The sequence below is a fragment of the Colossoma macropomum genome, unplaced genomic scaffold (assembly GCF_904425465.1).
Source record: "Colossoma macropomum unplaced genomic scaffold, Colossoma_macropomum, whole genome shotgun sequence".
Taxonomy (NCBI): domain Eukaryota; kingdom Metazoa; phylum Chordata; class Actinopteri; order Characiformes; family Serrasalmidae; genus Colossoma; species Colossoma macropomum.
Genome location: NW_023496042.1, coordinates 621,876 through 642,891, shown reverse-complemented (window position 1 = coordinate 642,891; position 21,016 = coordinate 621,876). Strand labels below are relative to the sequence as shown.

General features: G+C 39.7%; 1 protein-coding gene across 2 annotated transcripts in view; it reads left to right on the top strand.

Annotated features, from left to right (window-relative positions):
- The first annotated feature begins 556 nt into the window (after window positions 1–556).
- The window catches only part of LOC118804330 (receptor tyrosine-protein kinase erbB-4-like), a 269,625-nt gene continuing 249,165 nt past the window's right edge, over window positions 557–21,016 (top strand). For both annotated transcript variants that reach the window (XM_036564816.1, XM_036564815.1), the window contains exon 1: window positions 557–849. In XM_036564816.1, the coding sequence (XP_036420709.1) occupies window positions 735–849 (115 nt within the window). In that variant the 5' untranslated portion in view covers window positions 557–734. The remainder of the gene's footprint in view (window positions 850–21,016) is intronic.

The following is a 21,016-nucleotide window of genomic DNA, read 5'->3' as shown; positions in this document are numbered from 1 at the left end:
TGCTGGCTGTATTTCATAACTAAATTGTATCATTTTCTAAACCAGTGACAGATTTTTAACCAGTGTAAATAGCTGTAAAAACCTCAGTGCTTCTGTCAAAATATCAGAAACAATAAACTGTGTAGTTTATACGGTATTTAGAAAATGTTGATGTTTTAATCGGCTGAGAAAAACAAACAGCTGCTTATAGATGAATAACAGCACCGAAAGCTCGCTTAAAGACGCTGGGCTGTGTTTCAGTATAAAATAACTATACGTGGCTCATTTTTAACACCCATAAGGCTTTTTTTATTTTGGTGGACTTCCTCTAAAGAAATCAATAACATGCGCTCTTCTTTCTACGTCTAGAAGCATAAAAAACAACAGTAAAAAACAATAAATAAATAATAAATAATAATTTAAAAACGACCAAAACAAATAATGCACAGAACAGAGGATGCTGCGCGTGGGAATCCGCTGCCGTCCAATCAGGTGCGCGGTGGGCGGGGTTGGAACTCGCCGAGTGCTTATAAGGCGACGCGACGCGGGTTCGACACTTCATCCCGGAGCAGCGACGACATTCAGACACAAACACACACCGAGTGATACACACTAAACACACTCTTACACACTTACACACACACAGGCGGTGCGGAGTGAAGTTTCACCGCTGTGAGGGAGTGAAGGGACGGAGGAGCCCCGAGTTCAGCCTCATTCAGCCGCTACGAGCCGAGCAGCGGACATGAGAGGGTGAGATGGATAACGGTCGTAACCGTCCACCTCTCCGCCCGATGGAGCCTCAGCCGGGCTCGCTTCTCCTCGGTCTTCTCCTCTCGGCTCTGGCCTTCGGGAGCGGGGCTGCGCAGGCAGGTGAGTGGCAGAAACTTCCAAGGGGGCAAAAATCACGACATCTAACTTTACTTCGGCCACTTCTGAGGACGGACCCGGAGGGGGGAGCCGTTAAAGTTGGCTTAGTTTGATTAGCAGAGCGACCGTTACCTCAGAGCTGCTGCTGAAACCCCGAGTCAGTTTTCAGACGGAAAAACGGGCGGATTTAAGGAGAGTCGAGCTGAGTTTCACTCACATTTTCGTGTGACGTTACTTTTGTGTGCTTTTTTGAGGCGAAATGCTGTTTTCTGGTTTTCCTGACAGACTTTTTGGTCGTTTTTTTTTTAAATCCTCAGCGCGGGAAATTGGACCGACTCCTCCACCTCAGATAAGAGGCTTTAGCGCAGAGTTTAACACGGCTGTTTTTTTGCCAACGTCGAGTGGAAAGTTAAATTTTCCCCGTTCCACCTTAAACGGTGCCGCAGGTACATTCAGGTTCCTCAGCTTCTTGTTCGAATTTCCCCGTTCCACCTTAAATAGCGAGCAGTTACATTCTGGTACCTCAGCTTCTTGTTCGAATTTCCCCGTTCCACCCTAAATGGTGCAGCAGTTCCATTCTGACACCTCAGCTTCTTGTTCGAATTTCCCCGTTCCACCTTAAATGGCGCAGTAATTACGTTCTGGTACCTCAGCTTCTTGTTCAGATTTCCCCGTTCCACCTTAAATGGTGCAGCAGTTCCATTCTGACACCTCAGGCACCACAATGTACCTGCTGCGCTATTTAAGGTGGAACGGGAAAATCTGAACAAGAAGCTGGTTTGTGCTTTGTAAGGAAAAATGGAGAAACGCTGGAATGTGTTTAATATTCACCCCTGACAGATGATAACCCCTGTTTATGAGTATCAAATGTGAGTTTAAGCTCGGACCAGACTGGCCACACGATGGCGCTATGCTACCAAGAATTAGCACTTTCCACTTTTCCATTTTGCCATTTTTTCCACGTTTCCCTTCTCTTTTTCAACTGAATTTTCTCCTTAATGTCTGTTTCACCTGTGTTCGTTCATTTTGTTAGTAGTTGTGCTTAACCTTTGTCCTTCATGGTGATGATGAAGGTTGTTATTATTAAAATGGTTATGGTTATTTTTATGATTCTTATTATTATGCTTATTTATTTTCAACTCAACAGCTCAAACCAAGACTTTCTACTCTGCTGGACAGTTTAAAAAGACTCGATTTTGACTATTAAGCATGACTGACACTATAAATGATGATGGTGTTGATAATAGTAATAATAATGATAATAATACCAAACAAAGAACGGGTCTGATCACACATCTACATACTAAAGGGACAATCAGAGAAACGGGCCGAAGCAGACGGCACTGTGTTTGACCCCGACTGTGATGTGACATTTAAGTCCTAAAGAAAATTGCGGGTGAGTCGAAATTAAAAATCAACTTATTAATCAGCTCCAACTCAGATTACAGTCCACTGGAGGGTTCATAGAAACTGTGGGAGTGAATATCTCTCAGTAATTAAACTTGTCAGTTCTGGCTTCTAGACCTAGAAGGAGGGAAGGGGGCTATAATTCTGTATTTTAAAATGACCATGCTTTGAACTGTGTGCTCAAATTGTTGTACATGTTTTTTAACAAACATAATTAGTTTTATTTCCATTGAATAATAGATAAGTAGAGAGACTTATGAGCTCAGTAGGTGTTCTTGCAGTTTAAAACTGAATGCTGATATTCATTGTACAATATATGATTCAGCATTAATGGTGCCTTCACAGATGTGCATGTCACCCATGCCATGTGCCCCCCTGTACCATCATGAATACTGGCTTTTGAACTGTGCACTGATAACTAGCTGAGTAGTCTTCAGCCCGGAGGACACAGTGTCCATGATTTCCAAAAAGAATTTCAAATGTTGATTTGTCAGACCACAGGACACTTTTCCACTTCACCTCAGTCCATTTTTAATGAGCTCGGGCCCAGAGAAGGTGGCAGCATTTCTGAATCCTGTTTCTATTAAGTTCCTTCTTTGCATTTTAGAGATTTAACTTGCATTTTAAATGCAGTGATGAACTGTTTTCATAGACAGTGTTTTTCAGAAGTGTTTCTGAGCCCATGCAGTGATTTCCACTACAGAATCATGTCTGTTTTTAATGCAGTGCTGTCTGAGGGCCCAAATATCACAGCCAGCAAATACTGGTTTTTGGTATTGTCCCTTGCATACAGAGATTTCCCCAGATTCTCTGACTCTTTTAATGTTATTATGTACTGTAGATGATGAAAAACAAAAGTTCTTTGCTATTTTGCTTTGAGAAACGTTATTCTTGAATTGTTGCACTATTTGATAGTGTAGTCTTTCACAGAGTGGTGAACCCCTCCCCATCTTTACTTCTGAAAGACTCAGCCTCTCTGAGATGCTCTTTTTTTATACCCAATCATGTTACTGACCTGTTGCCAATCAACCAACAGGTGTTTTTCTTTATTATTACACAATTTTACCAGCCTTTTGTTGCTCCTGTCCCAACTTTCTTGGCACAAGTTGTTGGCATCAGATTCAAAATGGCCCAGCTCCAGTGGGAAGTCCGATTGTGAAATGCAAAGTTAATGTTTATTGCTGAAATACCCCTGGGAGCTTTCATAGATGTGACTTGGCGAAGAGCAGGTCTTGCTTTTGTGGTCATCAAATGAGGTGCAAAAAAAGCACAAAGATCATAATCCTACTAACAGGGAATACAGATAACATCAAGCCAGTATGTTGGTGAAGCGTTTTACAGCATTTTCTCCTCCACCTCAAGTGCTTTTAAGATTTGCTGTAGGTTCCCTACAAAATGGGACCCTCAAATAAAACATTACTTCATTAACAGGCTACTAGCACTGCTCTGTAGGCGACCCTGCTAGTCTGCAGTGATAGCAGAGGAGGGTAAAGTTCAACAACCTCACTGCTGGGCTTTAGTTACATTTAGGGAATCATATGCCTTCAAAAAAGGGGAATGTGAAAACGATTCATGATTATATTATTATAACGTATAATAATGACTAACATTAGTATTATTTAAATATCATTTTTGTAGTCAGTTTTTTCGCCAGCTTCTCTTTTGAATTTTCCCGTTCCACCTTAAATGGAGCAGCCGTAACATTCTGGGGCTTCAGGCGTCAGAACTGCTGGACTATTTAAGGTGGAGCAGGAAATTTAGCTAGCTAGCTACTGAGACGTTAGCATAGTACTAGCGATTTTTTATGCTTGTTATGAAGAAAACAACCATAATACATTGAAACAACATTTAAATTAAGATAAAAAAAATGACTATCGTAATTTGTTAACAGAGAAACTACTTACATGTGGGGGTTTCTTTCGTCTTGTTCAGCCATCTTGCCGTTTTTTCTTTTATTTCTCATAACACTGTTTGGAGTGAGTCTCTGAAAAACCTCTGTTTGGAGGGCGATGTAACCCATAACACTTCGCCCTACCCCTCTATCTCAACAACAATTGGGACACCCTACCCCCAAAACGTGAACATGAAAAACAGAGGGCTAAGGGCTAAGTGGTAGGGGCAAGGGGTGAAATGGGATTGGGCCTAAGTACATATGATATCAGACGTCTTGAAAGTGGACGCCATATCCAGCCTTTTTTACAGGTTCTTTAATTCACCACATCTTTCAGGTTTTCATACCGAGAAATACCTTCATATTTTTCATACCTACAAATGAGTGTTTTTTTCCCCTGAGAGGTCTCACTGTCAAACTGCCAGAGCAAACATTTGGATTGCAGTGCTGTAAAAAATCTTTGATGCACCAAACCATTGACTGTGTGACTGCATTGCAATCCCATTGACAGGAAGCTACCTGTAGAAAGACTGTGTGTAAAGTGTCCTTTGTGCTCCCAGTCTTCCAATAGTGAACAGTCTCCTGAATGTGGTGTCCCTTAGGCTTGGAGTAAACCATTACAGCAGAGTGTAATCCTCTCACTCATGTCTCTTTGGGAAGCTGGTGGGGCAGAGAAAGCTGCAGGGATCTGCTTTTCAGTTGCTGGAGGGTTTGTTGTTCCTGTCTGCTTGTAATTCCTTTTAGAAAACAAATGCATCTTTTCCAAACAGCAGGGCCAAAACGTCTATCCAGCTTACGTGCTCTTTCCTGCGTTTTATTTAGTGAAGACACAGCAGTTTGTGAATTGTTCTTTTCTTCAAAGTTCTACCATTAAGGTTGTGATAGTGGGATGCTGTTTCCAACCTGTGCCATTCTTGAAGCTAAAAACCAGAGTCCAGGGGCCGTGTTATAGAAACTTCTTAAGTCTGAAATCTTATCTTTTCTGTTTAGTCACCTTGACAGCTTCTGTCAGGACTGAATTTAGGACAGAAACTGTTACAGAACAACAGTTCTGAAGTTCATAATCGATTCCATTAAATCCAGATAAGAAAACATTTTACAGTAACATCCTAACTAGACTCAGTCTCCTAAATACTGTCCTAACTTTAAGACAAACCCCAGAAGGTCTTAACTTCTGTTTAACCATCCATTTCTATCGTTTATGCTGTGACAGGCAGCACAGTTCACTATAACTGACATGACGTTGTTATATTTATTTAACAGTATTTTAAAAACACCCAGACACTGCAGACAAAATCTTCTGTTATTACCTTTGTGTGTTTATGTTGATGAAAACTCGTCAGATAAAATATCACAGTGATGGTGGTGAATAATGAGGAGACAGTGCTGAATGTGTGGCTGTTTATTAGGAGGAATAATACCGCGCTTGGCTAAAGCGTTTGGGAAACTGAAACTGAAACTGGAGACGGCGACGCTCTGATAAACAGCACAAAGCACTGTCGCATATTGTCATATTCCTAAAATTTATCGCACTTTAGTTTTGTATTTACATCAGTAACGGTAGCTAGCTGTCTGGCTAACTAACTTGATTGCGCATACGGCCGGTTGCTAGGTAACAGACATGACAGTTGATTGTTCACTTTGATCAAGTAGGTTAAGATTTCCTAACTTGAGATAAGATGCTGTAAGATAAGATACCTAAATGAGATGTAAGATAAGATTTGCTTCTGTAATACAAATTTGTGAAAACTTATCCTGACCTGTCAGATGTTAAGACAAAAAGATAGGAAGTTTCTCTAATACGGCCCCTGATTCACAAAAGTGTCTTATGAAAGAAAATGTATCTACATGCTTTAAAAAAGCTTGAGATAAATTATTGTTCCTCAAAAAAATCTTAAGAATTTTTTACATTTCTTTCTTAACTTGTCTCTAAAGAACAATTGGTAGTGGTTTGTTAAAAAAAAATGTTCTTGAATAATTTCTTTACCTTATGACAGTCTCACACTTGGCTTGTCTTGTAGTCTTATAGTGTTACGTTATAAGAACTGTCAAGGTTAACCTCTTAAACTGTAACTTGTAAAGACTTTCATAATTAACTTTCACAAAATAAACCAAGAAGGATTGTTTCCTATCACTTCTTGTTATCACTTCTAGTTCTTGTTTGCCAAACACTTGGTTTAATTTTGTTTTACTTTCATTTTGCTGTCCTCAGGTGCTAAGTGATTAAGCCTAAGCCTACAAAAAGCCTACAAATGAAAACAATTAGGATTTTCTTGGGAAAACATTTGAGAACCTTTTTTTTTTTTCTTTTTTTTTTCAAGAGAATTGCATTCAAGGACATACTGATAAACTTCCCAGTGTTTGTTCTAAGATTCTTCATAATTGTTTTCTTAGGAGAGATTTGGTGAATGTGGCTCCAGGTGATTTTTTGCACCTCCCAGCCTTTGGGAAATATATTTAGACAGCCTTACTCATACCTAAAACCAGAGTTGTAGTGCGCAGGTAACTTTCAGGTATGTAGGATGGCTCAGCATAGTGCTTATAGGCCTAATAAAGCCTGAAAGTTCATGTGATCACTCCAGACATTGTCTCATGTTGTATCCTCTTTCGTTAGCAAGGTCGGGGAAACTATTCAAACATAGTCAGCAGGTACGGTTAGTATTATAACAACAAAATAACAGTTACAGCACAGGATATTCCAGTACTTTTTCATGTGTGGTCACATGGTTATAAACAAATGGTAGCTGCACATTATGGTATATATTTTTAATAATCACGCATATTCCTGGTGAAACCCAATTTATTTTTCTATGGCTTTGTTCACACAGCAGGAAAAAGTGGCCCAAATCTGACACAGATGTGTGTCTGTGTGTCAGTGTGAACAGATAAACACACTGACTTTGACATTTCCAATACCGATTTGAGACGCTTTCATAAGTGGTACTGAAATCTGATACGTATATGTTATGCGGCAATGCGACTCAGTCTGAACAACCAGACTGGAATTCATGCAACTTTTACGTTGATCCAACTCGACATTTGTCATAATTTCGCACTGCTGGGACCTCATAAACATTTAGGCTGATTTAGGCTTCTGTACCAAAAAATTAGAAGAGACTTATCCAAAACCCTCTGTGTTCGAAGAGGTTTCGAAAAAATTGACTGAACGCGGCCGTAGGAGAACGAGGCTGCAGCATCAAAGAACAGTTAAACATCTGAAAGCAAAGTTCAAAGAATCCGAGGACACGAACCAAAGAAGTGGCCGTGGCCAAGTAACGAGCCCCTTTTCAGCTCGAACACATTCTGGGTGATGAGCCCAGCTGTCAGTCAGTGAAAATTCATGATGGCTCCTGTGATGCTGGTGAACATGAAGCTGATCCTCCGGGAGCGACTGGCGCTCGTTGGCAGTCGTGATTGTTTACCTCTGGATGAGCCGTGAAGCAGCGTGAAGCTCTGTTCTTTTGCGCATGCAGGTCAGTTTCGGCACTGATCTGTTCAGCCTGAAGTCGCATACAGATCACATTTAAAAGATAATGTGAACAGCCAAACAAAAACATCAGATTTGTTGAGAAAATCAAACAAAAAGATTTGGGCCACTTTTACCTGCTGTGTGAACATAGCCTATTTCTCTTTACTCTCCCTCTGTGATTGTGTTCTGGAACCAGGCCTGCTTAGAACTGTACCCTAACGTTTAACACAAGAGCCGTTGGTCATAAATATGCAATATATATACAAATATAGAAAAGGGAACATACAAAAAAACTTGATATGAGCCCGAAAGTTTGCAAGATCACTGAGATATATTAAATGCTTTGTCAAAATCTTCATTTTTGACTGAAATTAAAAAGCAGTTGTGCTAGATCTGTAAGGAAATCTGTGCTCTTCTCTTTCCAACAGTATTTTCCTCGCCTACTTTAGCATTATCTACACCCGAATTAACATTTCATGATATATGTCCTCTTAGCATGACTCGAGTTCATAAAAGGTATTGTTCATTCAGCCTACTGAGTCACTCAGTGAGTAAAACAGTGAGCAGTCAATAATACAGTAAATACATAATAGTGCACACAATAGACAATAGACAGAACATCACATAGTACAATACCATATAAACAATACAATCACATAAACTAGTATGCGGCACCAAGATACCATCTATCTATAGTAAGGCAAGGCACGGTGGCGAGTCCGTGTAAAAATGTGCCCTGTGTAGGTGAGGTGGAGGGTGGCAGCCTCTGCCTCTCTGCAGAAATACACCCGCAGTTCTCTTCAGTGTAAAGGCACATAAAGCTTGCAGTGAAAGGGTGGGAGTGATGGTGTGTGACCTTGACTTGCTGACTCTTAAAAAAAGAACTTCTGAAAGACTATCATATCGGTGCTTTATGTGGGCTGCAGCAGATGTACTGCTTTCATGATCTATTGCTTGTCTGGCTTATAGCAGTGGATTTTGAGCCTTTGGAAAAGAGACAGATTAGGGAGAAAGGCAGTGACTGGATTCGACTTAAGATACCATCGTTATTATAAGCGTTAATTACAGATTGAATTGTCCGTTGAAATTGTCATAATCTAGTAGTGCTGAGCGATATGACCTCAAATCAATATCACGATTAATTGAAATGTTTTACCTCGATTATGATTAATGAATGATTATTTTGTTTTTGTTTGTTTGTTTTTTTGCTGTCATAGTTTACTGACAAGGTTTGTACTGTAAATATGCTCTGCATAGGTTAATGTAAATCGTCTCAACAGACAGATCAGAATTCACGCGACTTTTACGTCAATCCAACTCAACAATCATAATTTTGCGCTGCTGAGACCGAATAAACATTTAGGCTGATGTTTCTGTACGAAAATTATAAGAGACGTATCCAAACCCTCCGTGTTCAAAGAGATTTTGAAAGAAATGTCCGAACGTGGCCGCAGGAGAACGAGGCTGCAGCGTCAAAGAACAGTTTAAAGTCTGAAAGCAAAGTTTAAATAATCTGACGACACGAACGGATTAACAGAATTTTAAAAAATTGAAATAACTGACATGGGCGAGATTACATCGGTTAGAGGTTCTGAATGTCGGTTTCAATTACTTTTCGATTAACTGCCCAGCCCTATCATCCAGTGTCTCTGAAAGTCGGTCACTTTTGAGATTTAAGCTGTTTCTTTCTTGCATTGGAAACAACCTTCCTCCTCCACCATGTTGACGATGCTCTATTAAACACCCTGACTTACATTGCTGAGGGTGTGTTGAATGGTAGTGTATTAACGGTTCTGTATCTGTGGTTCAGCAGTCTACGGTTTGGCTCACTGTGTTCAATCACAGTGCATGAAGGCTTCCAGCAATGTTCAGTGCCAAACTCTCTCTAAACTTGGCACAGTTCATTGCATTTACAACAGATATTTGGACATCTTAAGTTGTTCTACCAGGTGCTCTCTTGATAAAAGGAAAACTTAAACCCAAGTAATGGTTAGATTTATGTCACTTGATATTTTTACTAGCGGCTTGGTACATTTGCTCTGCCTCTTACTTTTTTAATATTAATAATATTAAAAAGTAATATTATTACTTTTTTAATACCCAGTGATTGGTACCCTTGCTCTACTTCTTGGTGCTTACATTTTTATTCCAGTTGTTGTTACACTTGCTGATATTCACATTTATTTTACTTTTCTTTGCACTTCCTTTTGCAGCAGTTTTGTAAAAGAGGCACTTTGGCAAGACCACATTTATTATGTTGGGCTGTGATAAAGAGCCAAGTTAGTTAGCCATGTAGGTGTCAACCTCTAGAGACGGTAATCCTCCAAAATGTAAAAATTCACCGATACGCTGCTACCCATATTGTACATTTCTACCATTAAGCTTATTGGCAACAACATAATTCATCACGTTTTCTTTACAGTGATATATTCATCTGGTTGTCTTGCTAATTACTAAATATAGTAACATAAGTTTTAGTGTGATCAGGTTCATTTTTAGGCCAGTATGTGTAATAAAACGAAGTGAAAAAACAAATCTGAGCATGACAGAATTATTGATGATCACTGTCCAGAGTTTATGGGAAAACTGTATTTCACCAGATTTCCTGTATCCCAGCCTTATGAGGCTGTATACCGATTGCAATTAAAGAGGACTGTAAATGGGTAAATCATACGGGTTGACACCTTTGAAACCATTGTTCAGAAGAGTGATGCTCAATTCCAGGCCTGAAGTTCCACGGCCCTGTAATGGTTCATCATGTTTTCTCCCCTAGAACACACCTGTTTCCACTCTGGAAGGAAGTATAAACAGCTGATTGGCTGTGGATTCTGATGATTCCTTCTTTTTTGAGACTACAGAATTTTAATGTGAAATATTTTGGGAAGGATGCAAATGAATTAAATGATAAGCAATATACTACAATTGTCTATTTACTTAAATATTTGACAAATTTTCTGCCTAAAGATTTGTTCACTTCTTAAATACGAGGGACTCCGGGTGGTAATGTTGTTATTTTATCATTTTGTTATATTACAATACATTTATTCTTGATGTTCCACAGCTTTGTTCAACATTTATTTTTGAAGTATTATTATTAGTATTTAAGTAGTTTAATTGTAATGTTGGAGGTGTAGAGGCTGAATGCAAGTGCAGGTTGCTTTTATTTAAATCAGACTTAACAGAGTCCAGAAACTCAGTAGCAAAGGTACGGAGAACAGATAAATCCATGGTGAGACACAACAAAAGAAATCAGAACTAAACCTAAGACTAGAGAAAACCGGCAACAGCAATGGGGTATATAGACAATGCAAGACAAAGGGGCTGAGCGAACACTGGGGTATAAATCTTCTGAGGGGAAACAAGGAACTCCTGGGGCTAGTAAGAGGGAGGGGCTGCAGACTACAGGCAGGTGGAGCAGGCAACAAGGGGGCAGGACCAGGGAGGAGACAGACAAAAACAAAAAACAAAGGCACATGGCGGACAAACAAAAACACATGGCACTGGGAAACCAAGAAAAAGGCAAAAACAGAGAAAAACCAGGATAGAGAGTGACAGGATGTTACATCAATAAACCTGTAAAAGTCATAAAGCTATATTATGCACTAGCATCGTAACAGAATTATCGTATGCATGTCCCTGCAGAACAGTGGGTTTTATATCATCAAACACAGTGATTCCAAACAGTTGGTTGAGGTGTAATGTTAAAGGGTTAAAGAACACAGAACACACACATTTACACAGTTCCTTGCACCACTTCAGCACCCTCCTCAATGATGAATCACCATCGCTTCTGGCAAGGTGAAGCGCTGCACTACTGACGCTGGATCATTTACAAGCTGGACGAGTCTGGTGTGAGAGTGTGCCCGTTTATGAGAGAAGGAACGATATATGGAAACGATATATGGACGGAGGTTAGAAGGAGAGAGAAAAGTTCTAATTATAGCCTTCAAGCCCTGGAGGCAGTCATGAGTGAGTTGTCAGTGATAGTGATGGGCTGATCCTCAGTTTTTCAGTTCCAATCCGATTCCGATATGCAGCTGCCGATACCGATACAAGTTCGGATACAAGAGCTCTTTTTACTGTATTATTATCATTATTATTGTTGGTGTTTCAGGTGTTAAATCTATCAATCTCTAATGTTTCCGAGTTCACCCAGTGTACAGTGAGACTTGTGAGAGACACTGGGTTCAAATCTGAGGTCCAAATATCAGTTGTGAAGCTCATGGCTTTAACATCTAGCTAACTGTGGCGCTAACTGTGATAACACTTGATTGTTCAGTTCAGTTATAGCAGTCTCTGAAATGTATTTCCTGGATGGAGATCGTTCCTGGGCTCTATGGTTTCCAACAGGCTGCGAATTCTGACATTTTCCTCTACAGATAGTGGGTCATCGAGTATAATGAAATTGAGCAAGTTCTCTATGATCCCTTTAGCGTTTAGGTCAGGGGTCTTGAATTAAAATTCAGTAAGGTCCAGTTAGAGAAAATTTCCTCAAGCAAAGGTCCAGAACATCATAATATCCAGCTTGCATCATGATTCAGGGCTTATACTGTATACTGAAGTAGCCTAGTAGATATATCAACATCTTATGCAGTCAACAACTGAATATCAAATCAAATAAAGTACAATTCAGTGATATTTCAACAACATTCAACAACTGAGTAGCGTCATGTGTGATATTTACAACCCATGCGATTGGTCTGTCAGTCTCCCGGGCCTCTAAAGTGGCACTGTAAAGGCTAGAAAAATAATTCTCCATAGTTTATCGGTTATAGGTCCAGGTCCGTATAGGGCGATGTCTGGGTCCGGACTGACCTCTGGTTTAGGTTGTCTGCTGGAGGTTTATCGTGTTTCTGGAAAGCATCTATGAGAGTCGCTTCCTGGTGGCGCCTCCTGTCTGTTAGCATTAACTCCTGGTACTCTTTCATGTGAAATCTCTGCAGGTGATTAATTTGGTTGTATTGTATGATGCGACCATGCTTCTATCCCTCGGCACGCTGGCTCTACACACATCACAAGTAGCGGTGCTTTTCGGCGATTCCAGACTAAAATATCTGCAAACAAACAACATTTCAGTCAAACCAACAGCTAATTTTATTTTCTCATTCAGTTACAGACTGAAGTTGTCGCAGGTTCATGGTAAGTTGTGGAGTGGAATATGGATTGGTGACGTTCCATGTTACGTTATGTTATGTTACGGCAGGTTCATGGTCCAGCACAAGCTGCGGACTAGAATATGGATCGGTAAGTGGATCGGCCCTGTCAGCCCGATATCCGATGAGAGTATTATGTCAGTATCGGACCCAATACCGATATTGGATTGAATCGGCCCCATCTCTGGTCAGTGATGCTTTTAATTTTGAATCCAGAATTATCTTAACTTATTTTAAAAAAAAAGTGTTTTCTGTCATTATAATGGTGGCACTCTGGAATTCAGCTTTAGATGCCTTTGGGAAACTATGAAGGAATATATTTAAATGCTTTTTGAACTTTTAGTATTTATTATTTTGTTTCAGTCAAGAATTTTCATTTCGGTGCATCATTGCGTTTCAGTAGATTCTAAACATTGTACCTCCTGTTCATACTGTTTATGCTCACCTTTCAGTTAGAACCTTAGAGTCTTGTAGTGTTTTTCATAACCTAACAACACATACTGAGTGGATCAGACACAGCAGTGCTGCTGGAGTTTTTAAACACCTCAGTGTCACTGCTGGACTGAGAATAGTCCACCAACCAAACATATCCAGCCAACAGTGTCCTTTGGGCAGCGTCCTGTGACCACTGATGAAAGACTAGAGGATGACCAGCACAAACTATGCAGCAGCAGATGAGCTATCGTCTCTGACTGTACATCTACAAGGTGGACTGACAAGGTAGGGGAGTCAAATAATGTGGGCAGTGAGTGGACACAGTGTTTCAACTCCAGCAGCGCTGCTGTGTCTGATCCACTCGTACCAGCACAACACAAACTAACACACCACCACGTCAGTGTTACTGCAGTGCTGAGAATGATCCACCACCCAAATAGTACCTGCTCTGTGAGGGTCCATGGGGGGTCCTGACCACTGAAGAACATGGTAAAAGGGGGCTAACAAAGTATGCAGAGAAACAGATGGACTACAGTCTGTAACTGTAGAACTACAAAGTGCACCTGTATAGTAAGTGGAGCTGATAAAATGGACAATGAGTGTAGAAACAAGGAGGTGGTCATAATGTTATACCTGATCGGTGTATGTAAATGTATAATCACCGCAGTGGCAGGCCAGGACACGGTACCCTGTCTAGCATAGTAAGATAGCCGTTTTTTCATCTGCTAGGACCATTCTGGAAAAGGAATGACGTTCACTCTGCACTGCGGGCTGAGAAGTCAGCTTTAACCACTTATAGAGTACAGTATCACTCACATCCACACACTAATGTTCCACTGTCAGACCTCATACTACCTGTTCCCCCTGAGCACCAAGAGCTTTCATTTCAAATAAAGCCTTCACTGGGCGATTCTGAAGTGTGCTTTCAGGCTTCTTGGAGTACAGGCCAATTTCACCACTCAGTGTTGATTTTAACTGAAGACTTTTCTATTAATGGTCCCATACTAGTTGCTAACGTAGCTAATGATATATTAAGGCTAGTATGGGACCATTAGTATATTACATTCGTAATGCTAACCTGTCACTGCTGTCTTTAAAATGTGTTAGCATTTGTGAGTGAACCATTCCTTCAAAGATTTCTTGCTGGCTGGAAGGGGCCATCTGGAGACAGGAAGTGCCTGTGTGGCCGGTCATGGTGTCCAAAGGCTGTCCGCATGGAGGAATCAAAGATGCGTCATTGGATTGAGGACGCTCTCTGCCCAGTTTATAGCATGTGTTGTAGTAATTGTTTTCTGTGTCAGAGTATAACTGTTATGCTATGACCCTGGCTTTAAAGCTCTGAAAGCATTCAGGTGTCCAAAGGCTTCTACAGTGTGTAAATCTGTGTGATTCTATGAGTTAAGCTGTTTATAATGTCATAACAGTACATTGATGGAACACTGAAATGAAACACAAACACCAAATGTTTGTGGACACTTGTCCGTCACACCTATACGAGCTTGCTGGATGTCTCATTCCAAAACCATGAGCATTAATATGGAGTCAGCCCTCTTGTTATGGCTATATCAGCCTCCATGCTTCTGGGAAGGCTTTCCACAAGATTTTGGAGTGTGTTTATGGGAATTTGTGCCCATTCAGTCAAAAGGGTGTCAGACAGTGAAGCGCGATTCATCAATCCAGAATGACAGCACTCGCAGAAAATGAATCAAATTTCATTATCTTGAAATGCATCTTAAATATTCTGTCTTTGTTGATTGGTTATGCCTGCGATCAGTCTGGGTAGATCCAATCCTACCTAGGCCTATCCATGTAAACTGTTTTGTGAATATTAAGCATGTTTTTAGCATGCTTTAGCAAGCATTGCCATTGTTTTTCTTTGTGTGGCATTATTTTTATCCTGCATGTTGGGATGTGCACTGTAAGGTTTGCAGACGAAGCCAGACAAGGCTAGTTTGGTAGGGTTTATTTACAATGGGCGATCCAAAATCAAAGCACAGGTCAAACATGATAAGGCAACAGCAAACAAGAGAAAAGGCTCAGTGTGCACAACAAACGGCGACGATACTTCACCAGGACCCTATGCTAAAGCCTGGGCTTATGTACTGAGCTAACAAACACAATAACAAAGAACAGGTTCAAGAGATCATAATTCATAATTAATTCAGAATTCAGAATTGAATTCATAATTCAATAATTCCTGAGTCACTTGAGGGAGCAAGGGGTTCTGGGAAATGCAGTCCGAGGCGGCAAGGTCTGCTGTAGTTCCAGCCGAGCCAGAGGCAGGCGTGACATGCACATATTCACCATAGAGTGGAATCCATTCAGCCAAACCTATCCACCATCTGAAGATAAAAATGTGTTAAAGCACAGGTGGGATTAGCATGATTATTCTTTGACAGACAACTGAGGAAAAAAGTCCTTTTTTAATTTGAACTAAGACTATAATGCAGTGTTTACTGTTCGTGATAGACGTCCAGCGCAATTAGCATTTTTGACATCATCCAGCTCATTTGTTTACATAGTTTAATGAACTTACATAAATATGAGGCAGTGTTTTTGTCGCCTGTGGGCCAGTTAACTTTGAGTCAGACTTGGATCATAAATTAGAAGCTGGATAACATGTCAGGCATGCTTCAGCCAGAGTTTAAATTATTAACATTACTGGCCTTTGCCCTTATGAACTGTACATGAAGGGGCGATTGCAGACACCAGATAGAATTGAGGGACAGTTTCTGTATGTCAGCTCGGGTGTTGTGGAGGAGCAGAACACACCACACAGATGGATCCCAACAGTGGCACTTCAGTCTGGCTTGAGTCAGTGCCTGTGAGTCCAGAGATCATGGGTTGGGCTGGGCATTTACCCCCAAGTTCCCTCTGGGGGTCTGTTGTTGCAGTGGGGTAATGTAAGTCGCCTTGAGCAGAAGAATCAGCGAAATGTAAAACGGCCGATTTGAAGGTTCAGAGATGTTTCCATTAGCCTGAAGCATGCTGTAATGTAATATTTATCTCTGCAATTCTGCCAGTAGAACGTCCTTATTCACAGCTGTTCACAGTGTGACAACCCCCCAAATGTCTTTATTCACTGTATCGTAGTTACAGATTTGACAAGTGACAGACCGGAGAGGCTCCTGAAAAGCTCATGCAGGGTTTTGGTGCTTTTTGAACATAAAAATCCTGCTCTCTTGTGCTTGGTAATATGAGATCCTAGACAATATGCAAAGCCACTGAAATGCTTATTGTCCTTTCATGAAGAAGGCTTACAGTTTACTATATTTAATGTAGATATTTAATATACAACCCCATTTCCAAAAAAGTTGGGACGCTGTGCAAAATGTAAATAAAAACAAAATGCAATGATGTTCAAATCATTTAAACCATATTAATTGAAAATAGTACAAAGACAACATATCTAATGTTAAAACTGAGAAATTTTATAGTAAATATCTGCCCATTTTGAATTTAATACTGACAACCAAAAAAGTTGGGACTGGGACATGTTTACCACTGTGTTTCATCACCTCTTCTTTTAACAACACTCTGTAAGCGTTTGGGAACTGAGGAGACCAATTGCTGTAGCTTTGAAAGTGAAATGTTTTTCTGTTCTTGTGTGATAAATGATTTCAGCTACTCAACAGATCAGGGTCTTCTTTATCGTATTTTTCATTTCATAATGCACCAAATGTTAACAGGTGGTGACAGGTCTGGACTGCAGGCAGGTCAGTTTAACACCCGGACTCTTTTAATACGCAATGCTGCTGGAATACATGCAGAATGTGGTTTGACATTGTCTTGCTGGAATAATCAAGGCCTTCCCTGAAAAAGACGTTGTCTGAATGGCAGCATATGTTGACAAAACATGTATGTATCATTCAGTGTTGATGGCGCCTTCACAGATGTGCGCGTCACCCATGCCATGTGTGCTAATGCATCCCTATACGATCATGAATACTGGCTTTTGAACTGTGCACTGTGTCCATGATTTCCAAAAAGAATTTCAAATGTTGATTCGTCAGACCATAGGACACTTTTCCACTTCACCTCAGTCCATTTTAAATGAGCTCGAGCCCAGAGAAGGTGGCAGCATTGCTTCTTTGCGTTTGAGTTTTAACTTGGATTTGTAGATGCAGCAACAAACTGTTTTAACAGACAGTGAGTTTCAGAAGTGTTCCTGAGCCCATGCAGTGATTTTCCTCTGCAGAATCATGTCTGTTTTTAATGCAGTGCTGTCTGAGGGCCCAATACTGGTTTTTGGCCTTGTACCTAATGTACAGAGATTTCTCCAGATTCTCTTAATCTTTTAATGTTATTATGTACCGTAGATGATGAAAAGCAAAAGCTCTTTGCTTTTTTATACCCAATCATGTTACAGACCTGTTGCCAATTAAGCACCGGGTGTTTTTTAGCATTACACAACTTTACCAGCCTTTTGTTGCCCCCATCCCAATTTTTTGGAACGTGTTGTTGGCATCAAATTCAAAATGGCTAAATATTTTTTAAAAAACAATAAAAGTTCTCAGTTTCAACAGTTGATATGTTGTCTTTGTACTATTTTAATGAAATATAGAGTTTAAATGATTTGTACAAAATTGAATTTTGTTTTATTTACATTTTGCACAGCGTCCCAACTTTTTTGGAAATGGGGTTGTATAACAGTAAAGTCATGTTGGAAAAAAAAAACACTATCAAAAACACAGTACTGGGATTTTTATTCATAGTTTAACATAGTGTGCTGCATTAAATCCAATTAAGCAGGACCGATTTTGCTCCCTTTGTAATACAACATGTAGTTTGGCCGTGCTGTTTATGTACTGATGATATCTGTGAAATGCTGTTTCATTTTAGAGCCATGAGTCATTTTAGAGTCTGCTGTCCAGTCAGTTTCTCAATGCCTGTCCGCTGAGGGTGATGAAGGAATGCCTTTATTTTGCCCTTTGATTTTGCTCTCAAGAAGATAATACAGTGAGTGCTAAGGTTTGTGCTGGATTAGAAGAAATAATTGGTTTGCCAGGCATAACAAGAGAGAGCTAGACAAGAAAACAACATGCCTTCCCAGGCCCTTTGTTTCATTGTTTAAGACTCATTGTGCAGGGAGATAGGTTGTTTAAATAAATAAATAAATAAATAAATAAATAAATAAATAAACCCATGGGTAAAGATGCATAAAAAAACTGTCAGGAGATTTTTTTTTCAAGAAGCCTATTTCCTACATCAAAAGTAGCCCAATTTGGTAGGCAAATCACAGAGTTGTTAATAATGTTGTAGAGAGAAAATGTCTGACTCTAATTAAAGGAAACAAGCACCTTTCCTAATCTGCCTAATTAGGCCAATTAGCTACAGATCACAACTATTAAGAGAGTGCTGTTATGGTTTGCTGATATAGGCAGAGCTAGTTTGCATTCTAAACTCGAGTGCATTGAAGTGTAGGAAAATCTTTTATTTGTACAGCGTGATTCAAAAAAATTCATCCACTTTCAAAGCGCCATATTTTTATAACCATGAGGAACCAATCACATACCAATTGAAAGAGGGGGTCATACAGTTTCTGACTGGCTCCCTTCAGTCTGAGAGGAGATGAGACCCCTGAGCAGAAAGCGTTCTGCGTTCTCCACTTCAATAAGAGTGAATCTGTCATAATTGTGCAGCGTGATTTTCGTGGGCAGTGAAGCTCCAACAGCTCACAGTGTCCACAACACTGGATGTTCTCCGAAATTGCACTGAAAGAGCCGTGAGTGCAGCGACACCCGACATGTTCAATCGAGTATGGGAGTTTGACTATGGCGTTGATGTTGTTCGTACAGCTGGAGGAGGTTCATATTGAGCACTCATAAAATTACATAACAAACATTATGCTCACTTAAACCATTTATAGTTTACATTTACAATGCACATTTTGAGCATGTATTCTCTAAAATGTCAGATTTTTAATGTTTCATTTGTATATTTCTAAATCTGTGGGTCCATTTGATTTGTCTAGTCCACAAACACATTGTTTTCTGCATCTACTTTTCTGCAGTTTGACTTCTTAAAATTCCAGGTTTATTACATACTACGGCTTATTATTCAGTACCTACTGGGACTTCAGTGCAAACTGGTTGAGCTGTTCTTAGTTTATAGACATTATAGAAACTTTGGGCTCACCAGTGGCCATTTAAAGGGTTAATTAAGTCCATAGTTACATTTGACAGTGTTGAAGCTGTTGCTGTTTTGATATGCTTTGGCCCTGCAGTTGGTTGTGCTTGCTTTGTCCAGTCTTTTCCACCTGCTGTACTCAACCTCACAAACGCTGCATTTACACTGTTCCGGCGTGCCGACGGACGTGAACGCGCTCTCCCTTTTCAGCAGGCCGCAGGTGGGCGTTAATGAAGACCTTTCCTGTGTCATCCAATTAAATCACGTCCTGCTATGTCAAATTTTAATTAATATATGTGCTGATTTTCTAATAATCAAAAAACAAATTTAATTAATGTTATTAATTACAAATATATATATATATATATATATATATATATACATTTAAATATATGCTTTTCCTCTATGCTCCACATGAATGTTTGAATACGGAACAAATGTTTCATACATTGCATTGTGAACACTTCATAGCACTGTTAGTACCCTAGTCCAGGGGGTCATATTACAGAAACTTCCTATCTTTAGGGTTATGTTAAGTTCTGACAAGATCCAGATAAGATTTTTCACAAATTCGTATTACAGAATCAATTCTGATTTTAATTTTAAAATTATATTTTTACAGCACCTCATGTCAAACGAGGAAATCCTAAACTATTCATTCAAGGTCAGTAATCTATTGTTATTATAAAGACCTCGTGGGCTAGTTTTAGATTCTGGTGGGCAAGTTTTAAATTCACTTGTCTGCAAGATCCAGGATTTTTGAATCAGTTAACAAAAAAAAGTCTCGCATCCCAAAACACTGTTTTGCAATCTCAATAAATGCAACGCCATTATGTTGCTGCCTGACCATGTTGCTTAAAAATGATAGAAGCTGAAGGTTAAAACAGAGGTTAGGACCCTGTTGCGATTGTCATAAAGTCAGGACAGTATTTAGGAAAGTGACTTATCAGATGTTTGAGGTGAGCTGATGGCCAAAGAGACAGAACAACAGACGTGTCTCAAATTGATGGTTGGGGAGACCTTGAACTGGTATATGAAGTCTTTCCTGGGGTTTGAGACACAAATAAAGAAGGTGGATAGCTTTCAAATTGAGTTTTAAAAAATATGTATTTAGAACGTCATACTAAATAAAAGTGCATACACTTACATGCAAAGCTTACTTTCATATAGAAATGTCATTTCACAAGGGGCGCCCAAACTTGTACATATGACTGTAAATGGGTCATTCTAAAGAAACGTCCACTATCTATGCATAGGCGTCACTGGTGTTACCAATCCTTATTGGTGTTTACCAAGTTTTAGTGAAAAATGCATTTTACTAAATGGCTGCTACAGAGCATCAAACCACATGTTGTCAATCATGGATTATCCACTAAAATATGTAATTTAATCCATTTGTATTCTATTTTTTCACAGTTACCTCAGAATAAAGTCGGTCACACCAGTGACTTCAGCTAAAAGCTTCATATGAAATCATGAGCTAAATGAGAAAATCTCTGATAACTGAAAGACTCAGTGGACTCACCATGTGCTTTTCTTCATAGATCCTCAGAAAATCCCTTTCAAAATAAGAGATTTATTGTTATGCAGTAACACCAGTGACACGAGTCCTGGGGACCACAACTTTCATTATATATTTTATAATATTTATTTGGCATTTGTTTTCTTTGTGATTTAATCTATATA